Source organism: Nansenia antarctica (assembly GCF_963989245.1).
Source record: "Nansenia antarctica genome assembly, chromosome: 11".
Taxonomy (NCBI): domain Eukaryota; kingdom Metazoa; phylum Chordata; class Actinopteri; order Argentiniformes; family Microstomatidae; genus Nansenia; species Nansenia antarctica.
The window spans coordinates 32,847,051-32,860,392 of record NC_137681.1 but is presented as its reverse complement, the minus strand read 5'-3'; the positions used below and the strand labels follow the sequence as shown (position 1 = coordinate 32,860,392).

The following is a 13,342-nucleotide window of genomic DNA, read 5'->3' as shown; positions in this document are numbered from 1 at the left end:
GTACCTACTTCTGCAAATCTTCTAATAAAGTTTTCAATCAATCAATCAATCACACACACACACACACACACTCACAGTACGAAGGTCTGGTTCCAGATGGGGTTGAGGGTCTGCTTCCTGATGAGGGTCTGGTAGATGTCGTCAGGGGCAACGGCGTCCTTCACCACGGCCTTGCGGGGCTTGTTGTCTCTGGCGCCACGCGCTCGGCTCTCCTCCACATCCTCCAGGATGGTCAGCAGGCAGTAGGGGTCGCTGAGGCCTGGAGGACACACACACACACACACACACACACACACACATAGAGACATACAGAGAGAGACAGACAGACACACACACACACACACACACACACACACATACACACTCACACACACAGAGACACACAGAGAGACACACACACACACACACACAGACACACAGAGAGACACACAGAGAGGCACACAGAGACACACACACACACACACACACACACACACACAGAGGCACACAGACACACACACACACACACACACACACACACACACACACACACACACACAGAGAGACACACAGAGACACACAGAGAGAGACACACACACACACACACACACACACACACACAGAGACACACAGAGACACACAGACACACACACACACACACACACACACACACACACACACACACACACACACACACACACAGAGACACACAGAGACACACAGAGACACACAGAGACACACAGAGACACACACACACACCCCAGTCAGCTGAAAGTGTTCCTGTCTACATTGTTATGATGTTGTACCACAGACCAGAGAGAGGAGGACCTACCACTGATGTCTTTTCCCAGAATGCCCTTGGCCTCCTTCACCGTGGCCATCAGACAGTAGACAGGAGGCTGTGAACCAGACACACAACCACAATTACTACACTTCCTAACACACCCACCCATACCATAGATAGATAGATATAAAAAAAAAAATCATGCAACATATATAAAGAAAAACTGCATTCTGTTACAATGCTCCTTCAACTTGGAATGTACTTCAGAAACAGTTGAAACTCAGCATGTTCATTCATTCCAGTCTCTGACTTTAAACTGTGTGTTACAGAGACTTTGAATCATACATGCACATGTGGTTATCCTTTTATGACTGACTTATGACCGTTCACACACACATTCACACACCAATGGCGGCAAGCTACCATGCAAGGCGCCGGCCCGCTCATTTGGGAGCAATTTGGGGTTCAGTATCTTGCTCAAAGACACCCTGTTCTCACCTCTGCACTGTTGACCCGGTCCACCAGCCTGCTGTGTTCTGCCTCTGTCATGGAGAAGGCCTGGAGGGGGGTGGGGGGGGTTGGCAAGGGGGGAGGGGGAGGCTGAATGTGGTCCTCTGTGGCTCAGCGGGCTACCATCGCTAAGGTCGCAGGTTTGATTCCCGCAATTATAGAAATGTACTTAACAAACTTTCAGAGCACACATAGAGCACTCGTGTGTGTGTGTGTGTGTGTGCATGTGGAGTGTGTGTGTGTGTGTGTGTGTGTGCGTGTGGAGTGTGTGTGTGTGTGTGTGTGTGCGTGTGGAGTGTGCGTGTGTGTGTGTGTGTGTGTGCGTGTGGAGTGTGTGTGTGTGTGTGTGTGTGTGCGTGTGGAGTGTGTGTGTGTGTGTGCGTGTGGAGTGTGTGTGTGTGTGTGTGTGCGTGCGTGTGGAGTGTGTGTGTGTGTGTGTGTGCGTGTGGAGTGTGTGTGTGTGTGTGTGCGTGTGGAGTGTGTGTGTGTGTGTGTGTGGAGTGTGTGTAGACCCAGCTCACCTCTCTGATGTATTGGTGCAGCTGGCGGTCAGTGAAGGTCTCTCCTGAAGGCCTCCCCATGGTGTGTGTGACGGTGTACAGGAGCTCCTTATACAGGGGCTTCAGCTGAGACGGGGGGACACCAAGGGAGGGAACAGTCAGGGCTTTCACACTGCCAAGGAACCGTCCGGCGCGTTCAGACAGAAAATAAATTGGTTCGGAGGCTGAAAAGTTGGTTCGCAGCGGGAACCAGAAAGTACAACCGTGACGTCGTCAGTGGGTGTGTCTATGACATCGTCAGTGGGTGTGTCTATGACATCATCAGTGGGTGTGTCATATTCTAGGCTGCAGAGACCAGCAAGAAGGAAGGAGACAACATGTAGTCTAATCTAAATCTAATCATTAGTGATCAAAACAATATCCAAAGTTTCATCATTCTCTCTATCTTCCTCACATGCTCAGAAAACACACACACACGTAAGCCATTTTTATTCCAGTAACGGGGCAGCTGGTTAGTACGAGAAGGTGTTTAGAAAGTGTCTTTTGTTTTGTTTCATAGAAACAAAGGAGGGTGCGTGTGAGGGGGGCAGGGTGCATGCGGGGGGGTTGCAGGGTGCATGCGGGGGGGTTGCAGGGTGCATGCGAGGGGTTGGAAGGTGCATGCAGGATGGTTGCAGGGTGCATGCGGGGGGGTTGCAGGGTGCATGCAAGGGGTTGGAAGGTGCATGCAGGGCGGTTGGAAGGTGCATGCAGGGGGTTGGAAGGTGCATGCAGGGGGGTTGCAGGGTTGCATGTTTATTATGTCAGAACCGTGTATCAAACACGGTGCTCCAAGTAATGCTTGCATAATTGACTCTTAAGACCGGTACACACATAAAGATAATCTGGCCGATTTTGGCCCGATTTCCCCCCTTCCGACCAAGGACAGCAAACGCCCGATTATGGGATGGCTCTAAAGATTATCCTACAAGATTATCCTGTGGTGTGAGGTGTGTTAAGAGTCAATTTCTCCCAACAATCTGCTCGGAAAATGGTCGGGGCCAACGATCGTAAAAATTAAACGTGTTCAATATTAACGATCGTCGGCCCGACCATTTTCCGAGCAGATCAAAACGAAACTGACAACTTGCGAGTCGCGAGTCAGATTGTGACGTGGAATGGAATGTAGTCAATCAAGAAGCGAGCTGACTGACGCGTCTTCTTCTTTTCGTTCTTCAGAACTTTATTTGCCCTGTCGCACATGGCTGCCTCTACAGGTCAGTCAGGGTACTACTACCCTGATCACGCCAGATTTCTGGCTTGGGGGACGAGACTCTAGAGTCTAGAGTGTCGTAACGACAGATCTTTATGTATGTGGTGTGCTGTATTGGGAATATCGGAGCACACCGCACACAATATGATCAAAACTGTTCAATCCATGATTTTTTATCTTCATGTCTCTCTCAGATAAAAAAATCGGGGGGGGAATCGGCCAGATTATCTTTATGTGTGTATGGTTAGATGGTTAGTTGTACCTCTTGCTCCTTGTGTCTTTGCTCCTTCTCTTCTGGGTTCTCCTCTTCCTTAAAATCCTGGGAACACATTGGAGAGATACCACCTCAGACATCCTGTCTCCTACTGGTGTGTGTGTGTGTGTGTGTGTGTGTGTGTGTGTGTGTGTGTGTGTGTGTGTGTGTGTGTGTGTGTGTGTGTGTGTGTGTGTGTGAACTATGTTCAAGGAAATAGATGAATGCAACCTACTCTCCTGTCCTTCAGCCTCCTAGTCATCCCCAGTCTACGAGCATGGCCTTGGGATGCCTGGGGGAGGGAGGGAGGGAGGGAGGGAGGGAGAAAGGGAGGGAGGGAGAGAGGGAGGGAGAGAGGGAGGGAGAGAGGGAGGGAGGGAGGGAGAGAGGGAGGGAGGGAGAGAGGGAGGGAGGGAGAGAGGGAGGGAGAGAGAGAGGGAGGGAGGGAGAGAGGGAGGGAGGGAGGGAGGGAGGGAGGGAGGGAGAGAGGGAGGGAGAGAGAGAGAACAAGTAATAGAAAGTCAACAATTCAGCTCCATACATCGTATTACAATGTGAGATTACAGGGGATGATGGTTGTCATGGGGATGATGGTTGTCATTACCTGTGTGTGTCTATGCTTGGGTGAGCCTCGAGTCTGCATGGAGGAGAAAAAAAAAGGAGAGAGACAGCTGATCACTCTCAGCCCAATCATACTGCTAATAGTCAACCAAAACTGCACCTAATTTGATATATTAATATATTATTATTATTAATAATAATAATAATCATAACTTTTTATTTGTATAGCGCTTATCAAAACAATATGATATATTAATATATTAAGAATATGATATATTATATCCTATCATTCCAACTGCAAAATGAACATTAGGAGAGTGAAAGTGATAGCGATCAGAGAGAGGCAGAAAGAGCAGTGAGGACATATCATTTACGTAACCAGGCTAAGCAACACTGGAGTTTTCACAGCGGAACATTCCCATGCAAATAACACGACTGTCAGCCAGACTGAGGGGACTTCCTCATTGAGGCCGATATGGAAACAACCGCCAAGGCTCTGAGGTGAACACTGCTACTACCCTGCTACTACACTGCTACTACCCTGCTACTACCCTGCTACTACCCTGCTACTACCCTGCTACTGCCCTGCTACTACCCTGCTACTACCCTGCTACTACCCTGCTACTACCCTGCTACTACCCTGCTACTACCCTACTACTACCCTGCTACTACCCTGCTACTACCCTGCTACTACCCTGCTACTACCCTGCTACTACCCTGCTACTACCCTGCTACTACCCTGCTACTACCCTGCTACTACCCTGCTACTACCCTGCTACTACCCTGCTACTACCCTGCTACTACCCTACTACTACCCTGCTACTACCCTGCTACTACCCTGCTACTACCCTGCTACTACCCTGCTACTACCCTACTACTACCCTGCTACTACCCTGACTACTACCCTGCTACTACCCTGCTACTACCCTACTACTACCCTGCTACTACCCTACTACTACCCTGCTACTACCCTGCTACTACCCTGCTACTACCCTGCTACTACCCTGCTACTACCCTACTACTACCCTGCTACTACCCTGCTACTACCCTGCTACTACCCTGCTACTACCCTACTACTACCCTGCTACTACCCTGCTACTACCCTGCTACTACCCTACTACTACCCTGCTACTACCCTGCTACTACCCTGACTACTACCCTGCTACTACCCTGCTACTACCCTGCTACTACCCTGCTACTACCCTGCTACTACCCTACTACTACCCTACTACTACCCTGCTACTACCCTGCTACTACCCTGCTACTACCCTGCTACTACCCTGCTACTACCCTACTACTACCCTGCTACTACCCTGCTACTGCCCTGCTACTACCCTGCTACTACCCTGCTACTACCCTGCTACTACCCTACTACTACCCTGCTACTACCCTGCTACTACCCTGCTACTACCCTACTACTACCCTGCTACTACCCTGACTACTACCCTGCTACTACCCTGCTACTACCCTGCTACTACCCTGCTACTACCCTGCTACTACCCTACTACTACCCTACTACTACCCTGCTACTACCCTGCTACTGCCCTGCTACTACCCTGCTACTACCCTACTACTACCCTGCTACTACCCTGCTACTACCCTGCTACTACCCTGCTACTACCCTACTACTACACTGCTACTACCCTGCTACTACCCTGCTACTACCCTGCTACTACCCTGCTACTACCCTGCTACTGCCCTGCTACTACCCTGCTACTACCCTGCTACTACCCTGCTACTACCCTGCTACTGCCCTGCTACTACCCTGCTACTACCCTGCTACTACCCTGCTACTACCCTGCTACTACCCTACTACTACCCTGCTACTACCCTGCTACTACCCTACTACTACCCTGCTACTACCCTGCTACTACCCTGCTACTACCCTGCTACTAACCTGCTACTACCCTGCTACTGCCCTGCTACTACCCTGCTACTACCCTGCTACTAACCTGCTACTACCCTGCTACTACCCTACTACTACCCTCCTACTACCCTCCTACTACCCTCCTACTACCCTCCTACTACCCTGCTACTACCCTCCTACTACCCTGCTACTAACCTGCTACTACCCTACTACTACCCTACTACTACCCTGCTACTACCCTGCTACTACCCTGCTACTACCCTGCTACTACCCTACTACTACCCTGCTACTACCCTGCTACTACCCTGCTACTACCCTGCTACTACCCTGCTACTACCCTGCTACTACCCTACTACTACCCTACTACTACCCTGCTACTACCCTACTACTACCCTGCTACTACCCTACTACTACCCTGTTACTACCCTGCTACTACCCTGTTACTACCCTGCTACTACCCTGCTACTACCCTGCTACTACCCTGCTACTACCCTGCTACTACCCTGCTACTAACCTGCTACTACCCTGCTACTACCCTGCTACTACCCTACTACTACCCTGCTACTACCCTGCTACTACCCTGCTACTACCCTGCTACTACCCTGCTACTACCCTGCTACTACCCTGCTACTACCCTGCTACTACCCTGCTACTACCCTACTACTACCCTGCTACTACCCTGCTACTACCCTGCTACTACCCTACTACTACCCTGCTACTACCCTGCTACTAACCTGCTACTACCCTGCTACTACCCTGCTACTACCCTGCTACTAACCTGCTACTACCCTACTACTACCCTACTACTACCCTGCTACTACCCTGCTACTACCCTACTACTACCCTGCTACTACCCTGCTACTAACCTGCTACTACCCTACTACTACCCTGCTACTACCCTGCTACTAACCTGCTACTACCCTGCTACTACCCTGCTACTACCCTGCTACTACCCTGCTACTACCCTACTACTACCCTGCTACTAACCTGCTACTACCCTACTACTACCCTGCTACTACCCTACTACTACCCTGCTACTACCCTGCTACTAACCTGCTACTACCCTGCTACTACCCTGCTACTACCCTGCTACTAACCTGCTACTACCCTGCTACTACCCTGCTACTACCCTGCTACTACCCTGCTACTACCCTGCTACTACCCTACTACTACCCTGCTACTAACCTGCTACTACCCTACTACTACCCTGCTACTACCCTACTACTACCCTGCTACTACCCTGCTACTAACCTGCTACTACCCTGCTACTAACCTGCTACTACCCTACTACTACCCTGCTACTACCCTGCTACTAACCTGCTACTACCCTGCTACTACCCTGCTACTACCCTGCTACTACCCTGCTACTACCCTACTACTACCCTGCTACTAACCTGCTACTACCCTGCTACTACCCTGCTACTACCCTGCTACTACCCTGCTACTACCCTACTACTACCCTGCTACTAACCTGCTACTAACCTGCTACTACCCTGCTACTACCCTGCTACTACCCTGCTACTACCCTACTACTACCCTACTACTACCCTCCTACTACCCTACTACTACCCTGCTACTACCCTGCTACTACCCTGCTACTACCCTGACTACTACCCTGCTACTACCCTCCTACTACCCTGCTACTACCCTGCTACTACCCTCCTACTACCCTGCTACTACCCTCCTACTACCCTGCTACTACCCTGCTACTACCCTGCTACTACCCTGCTACTACCCTGCTACTACCCTGCTACTACCCTGCTACTACCCTGCTACTACCCTGCTACTACCCTACTACTACCCTGCTACTACCCTGCTACTACCCTGCTACTACCCTGCTACTACCCTGCTACTACCCTGCTACTACCCTACTACTACCCTACTACTACCCTGCTACTGCCCTGCTACTACCCTACTACTACCCTGCTACTACCCTGCTACTACCCTGCTACTACCCTGCTACTACCCTGCTACTACCCTACTACTACCCTACTACTACCCTGCTACTACCCTGCTACTACCCTGCTACTACCCTGCTACTACCCTGCTACTACCCTGCTACTACCCTACTACTACCCTACTACTACCCTGCTACTGCCCTGCTACTACCCTGCTACTACCCTGCTACTACCCTGCTACTACCCTACTACTACCCTGCTACTACCCTCCTACTACCCTCCTACTACCCTCCTACTACCCTGCTACTACCCTGCTACTACCCTGCTACTACCCTACTACTACCTTGCTACTGCCCTGCTACTACCCTACTACTACCCTACTACTACCCTGCTACTACCCTGCTACTACCCTGCTACTACCCTGCAACTACCCTGCTACTACCCTACTACTACCCTGCTACTACCCTGCTACTACCCTGCTACTACCCTGCTACTACCCTGCTACTACCCTACTACTACCCTGCTACTACCCTGCTACTACCCTACTACTACCCTGCTACTACCCTGCTACTACCCTCCTACTACCCTCCTACTACCCTCCTACTACCCTGCTACTACCCTGCTACTACCCTACTACTACCCTGCTACTACCCTGCTACTACCCTGCTACTACCCTGCTACTACCCTGCTACTACCCTGCTACTACCCTGCTACTACCCTGCTACTACCCTGCTACTACCCTCCTACTACCCTCCTACTACCCTCCTACTACCCTCCTACTACCCTGACTACTACCCTGCTACTACCCTACTACTACCCTGCTACTACCCTGCTACTACCCTGCTACTACCCTACTACTACCCTGCTACTACCCTGCTACTACCCTGCTACTACCCTGCTACTACCCTGCTACTACCCTGCTACTACCCTGCTACTACCCTACTACTACCCTACTACTACCCTGCTACTGCCCTGCTACTACCCTGCTACTACCCTGCTACTACCCTGCTACTACCCTACTACTACCCTGCTACTACCCTCCTACTACCCTCCTACTACCCTCCTACTACCCTGCTACTACCCTGCTACTACCCTGCTACTACCCTACTACTACCCTGCTACTGCCCTGCTACTACCCTACTACTACCCTGCTACTACCCTGCTACTACCCTGCTACTACCCTGCTACTACCCTGCTACTACCCTGCTACTACCCTGCTACTACCCTGCTACTACCCTACTACTACCCTGCTACTACCCTGCTACTAACCTGCTACTACCCTGCTACTACCCTGCTACTACCCTGCTACTAACCTGCTACTACCCTACTACTACCCTACTACTACCCTGCTACTACCCTGCTACTACCCTACTACTACCCTGCTACTACCCTGCTACTAACCTGCTACTACCCTACTACTACCCTGCTACTACCCTGCTACTAACCTGCTACTACCCTGCTACTACCCTGCTACTACCCTGCTACTACCCTGCTACTACCCTACTACTACCCTGCTACTAACCTGCTACTACCCTACTACTACCCTGCTACTACCCTGCTACTACCCTGCTACTACCCTGCTACTACCCTGCTACTACCCTGCTACTACCCTGCTACTACCCTGCTACTACCCTGCTACTACCCTGCTACTACCCTACTACTACCCTACTACTACCCTGCTACTGCCCTGCTACTACCCTGCTACTACCCTGCTACTACCCTGCTACTACCCTACTACTACCCTGCTACTACCCTCCTACTACCCTCCTACTACCCTCCTACTACCCTGCTACTACCCTGCTACTACCCTGCTACTACCCTACTACTACCCTGCTACTGCCCTGCTACTACCCTACTACTACCCTGCTACTACCCTGCTACTACCCTGCTACTACCCTGCTACTACCCTGCTACTACCCTGCTACTACCCTACTACTACCCTGCTACTACCCTGCTACTACCCTGCTACTACCCTGCTACTACCCTACTACTACCCTGCTACTACCCTGCTACTACCCTACTACTACCCTGCTACTACCCTGCTACTACCCTCCTACTACCCTCCTACTACCCTCCTACTACCCTGACTACTACCCTGCTACTACCCTGCTACTACCCTGCTACTACCCTGCTACTACCCTGCTACTACCCTGCTACTACCCTGCTACTACCCTGCTACTACCCTGCTACTACCCTGCTACTACCCTGCTACTACCCTCCTACTACCCTCCTACTACCCTCCTACTACCCTGACTACTACCCTGCTACTACCCTACTACTACCCTGCTACTACCCTGCTACTACCCTGCTACTACCCTACTACTACCCTGCTACTACCCTGCTACTACCCTGCTACTACCCTGCTACTACCCTACTACTACCCTACTACTACCCTGCTACTACCCTGCTACTACCCTGCTACTACCCTACTACTACCCTACTACTACCCTGCTACTACCCTGCTACTACCCTGCTACTACCCTACTACTACCCTGCTACTACCCTACTACTACCCTACTACTACCCTGCTACTACCCTGCTACTACCCTACTACTACCCTACTACTACCCTGCTACTACCCTGCTACTACCCTGCTACTACCCTACTACTACCCTACTACTACCCTGCTACTACCCTGCTACTACCCTGCTACTGCCCTGCTACTACCCTGCTACTACCCTGCTACTACCCTGCTACTACCCTACTACTACCCTGCTACTACCCTCCTACTACCCTCCTACTACCCTCCTACTACCCTGCTACTACCCTGCTACTACCCTGCTACTACCCTACTACTACCCTGCTACTGCCCTGCTACTACCCTACTACTACCCTGCTACTACCCTGCTACTACCCTGCTACTACCCTGCTACTACCCTGCTACTACCCTGCTACTACCCTACTACTACCCTGCTACTACCCTGCTACTACCCTGCTACTACCCTGCTACTACCCTACTACCCTACTACTACCCTGCTACTACCCTACTACTACCCTGCTACTACCCTGCTACTACCCTGCTACTACCCTGCTACTACCCTACTACTACCCTGCTACTACCCTACTACTACCCTGCTACTGCCCTGCTACTACCCTGCTACTACCCTGCTACTACCCTGCTACTACCCTGCTACTACCCTGCTACTACCCTGCTACTTATCATAGATGTTGGTGGTGTATCAGTTCTTGTCTTGTTAGATATGAGTGCTGCTTTTGATACAGTAGATCACACTAGATCTAATACATTGTTTAGAAAACTGTGTTGGTCTCGGGACTTTTAGAGTGGTTTAAATCTAAATTTATCTAACTGGTAGGCATTTCTCTCTGTTGTCCTGGGAGACTCTGTTTCTGATAATGTTGACATCACATGTGGGGTCCCTCAGGGGTCTATTCTTGGTCCCTTGCTCTTCTCCCTGTACATGATCCCATTAGGTGGAATCATCAGAAAACATGGTGTAAATTATCATATGCTGATGATACTCAGCTGTACATATCAGTATTGCCTGATAATTCACATGCACTCAGCTCACTGGAGAATTGTCTCTGAGATATAAAACATTTTCTACAACTAAATCAGGACAAAACTGAGATTCTTGTCATTGGACCAAAACCACAAAAAGACAAATTGTCGAATACAATGGGAACCTTGCTTTCAAACTGCAAACATGAAGCTAAGAATCTAGGTGTGAATATTGCAAAAGTTAGACATTTTCTCCGGCAAGCTGATGCAGAAGTGTTAATGCATGCTTTTGTTATTACATGTTTGGACTATTGTAACAGTCTCCTTTCTGGTCTTCCGAAGAAAGCTATTGGCCAACTGCAATTAGTCCAAAATGCAGCGAGAGTTTTAACCAAAACAAGCAGACGAGCTCATATAACTCCTATTTTAGAGACTCTACACTGGCTTCCTGTTAAGTTCAGAATAGATTTCATGATCCTTCTGCTTGTTTATAAAGCTCTCACTGGCACAGCACCAGAATATCTGAAAGACCTTTTGCTAGCATATCAGCCCAATAGAGCTCTCAGGTCTTCTGACGCTGGTTTTCTCTGTGTACCACATGTACAAAAGAAGAGATTTGGTGAGGCTGCATTCTCATTTTATGCACCCAAAATGTGGAATGCACTGCCAGTTTACATTAGGGATGCAACCTGTTCAAGTCAAGCAAATATGTTCAAGTCAAGACTAAAATCCCATCTTTTTAATATTGCCTTTAAATGACTAAATAAAGCAGATTAAAGCACTTTGAGTTGCAACGTTTGCAGGAAAAGCGCTATACAAATAAAAGTTATTATTATTATTATTATTACTACCCTACTACTACCCTGCTAGCCTAATGGGAAAAACAAATGGGAACCTCCTGTACCATCATTAGGAGTGTGAGCTTGACACACATGAAAACACACACAAACACATGCACACACACACACACACACACACACACACACACACACACACACACACACACACACACACACAAGGTCTATTCACAGAATTGCATCAGTGTTGACGGGTAGTTTCCCTACATGTAGTTCAACTGTCAGTTTAACTGCATTTTGCAGTAACTTGGTGGCAGTTAAACATTAAATGTACATTTTTTACATTAAGTAATGATTGCTCCCAATGAGCGGGCCGGCGCCTTGGTAGCTTGCCGCCATTGGTGTGTGAATATGTGTGTGAATGGGTGAATGAGAGGCCGTTGTAAAGCGCTTTGGAATAAGGCGCTATATAAGTCAGACCATTTATTTTGACAAACAATGGGCTGGTTTCAGGGCTTGAGTCTAGTCCTGGACTAAAGCACACTTTCAATGTAAAATCTCCATTGAAGATGCTTGTTAGTCTAGGATTAGTCCTAAGCCTTGTCTGTGAAACCGGCCCTAGGTTTCTCTCAAGGGCAGCTTTAGTGTGGTTCAACTCCTTCCCCTGTGAAGTAATGTGTAATCTTTAAAGCTTCCTCCACACTCAGTATCACTTGATCTGAACCAGAATCTGCAGTATGATTCACAGCAACAACCTCTCTAAAAATACCAAATGACCACTACAAAATGTTTCCATAGCAAGTACACTATTAGGCTTAAGCCTAATCCTAGACTAAAAAGCAATGGAGATTTTACATTGAAAGTGTGATTTCGTCCAAGACTAGCCTTGTCTGTGAAACTGGCCCTATATCTAATACTCTAATGACACGTTTAAGATGAGACTATTCAAAATATCTCAATGAACTATAACTTCATTTTAGCCAAGAGGGAACTTAACCAAAATAATTTGACCACTTGGTATTGTCAAACCACTCAAAACATCAGCAGGCCTATACTATAACACATAGTTAACACACACACACTGACTTAAACCAAAGATGATAAACAAATCATCACAGCACAGCATCGGTTTAGACCTCCATCCCATGCCATCATAGAATGACAATGGATAACACAACACACATGAGCATCCATACAGCACATCTATGTGTTGTAGTTACATAGAATATGACATTGGGTTCTTGCCTGTTGGGGTGGTGTTAGTAGATGTTCTGCTGGTGTGGTGAGACCGTCCTGCGTGGCCATCATGGTGTTGGCAGCAGACAAGCAAGCCTTCCTGGCGCGGCAGTGTACAGTGTTGTGGCAGGAGGCAGAGAGAGGCTCTGAGAGGCAACGCAGCACTTAACTAGCACACGGGAGGCGGAAGTCATGCACTTCCTGTAGAAGGTGGCCACAGTTACCAGCTGCAACTGTTTCTTCAT

At 49.2% G+C, this 13,342-nt stretch overlaps 1 protein-coding gene across 1 annotated transcript in view; it reads right to left on the bottom strand.

Moving 5' to 3' along the window:
* Positions 1–13,342, bottom strand: part of unc13d (unc-13 homolog D (C. elegans)) — a gene marked incomplete at both ends in the record, with an annotated part of 48,405 nt that extends 35,063 nt beyond the window's left edge. Inside the window, 7 exons of the mRNA XM_080542571.1 lie at positions 76–259; positions 812–878; positions 1,262–1,321; positions 1,795–1,899; positions 3,288–3,344; positions 3,514–3,570; positions 13,322–13,342. Of these exons, the coding sequence (XP_080398697.1) occupies positions 76–259; positions 812–878; positions 1,262–1,321; positions 1,795–1,899; positions 3,288–3,344; positions 3,514–3,570; positions 13,322–13,342 (551 nt within the window). The remainder of the gene's footprint in view (positions 1–75; positions 260–811; positions 879–1,261; positions 1,322–1,794; positions 1,900–3,287; positions 3,345–3,513; positions 3,571–13,321) is intronic.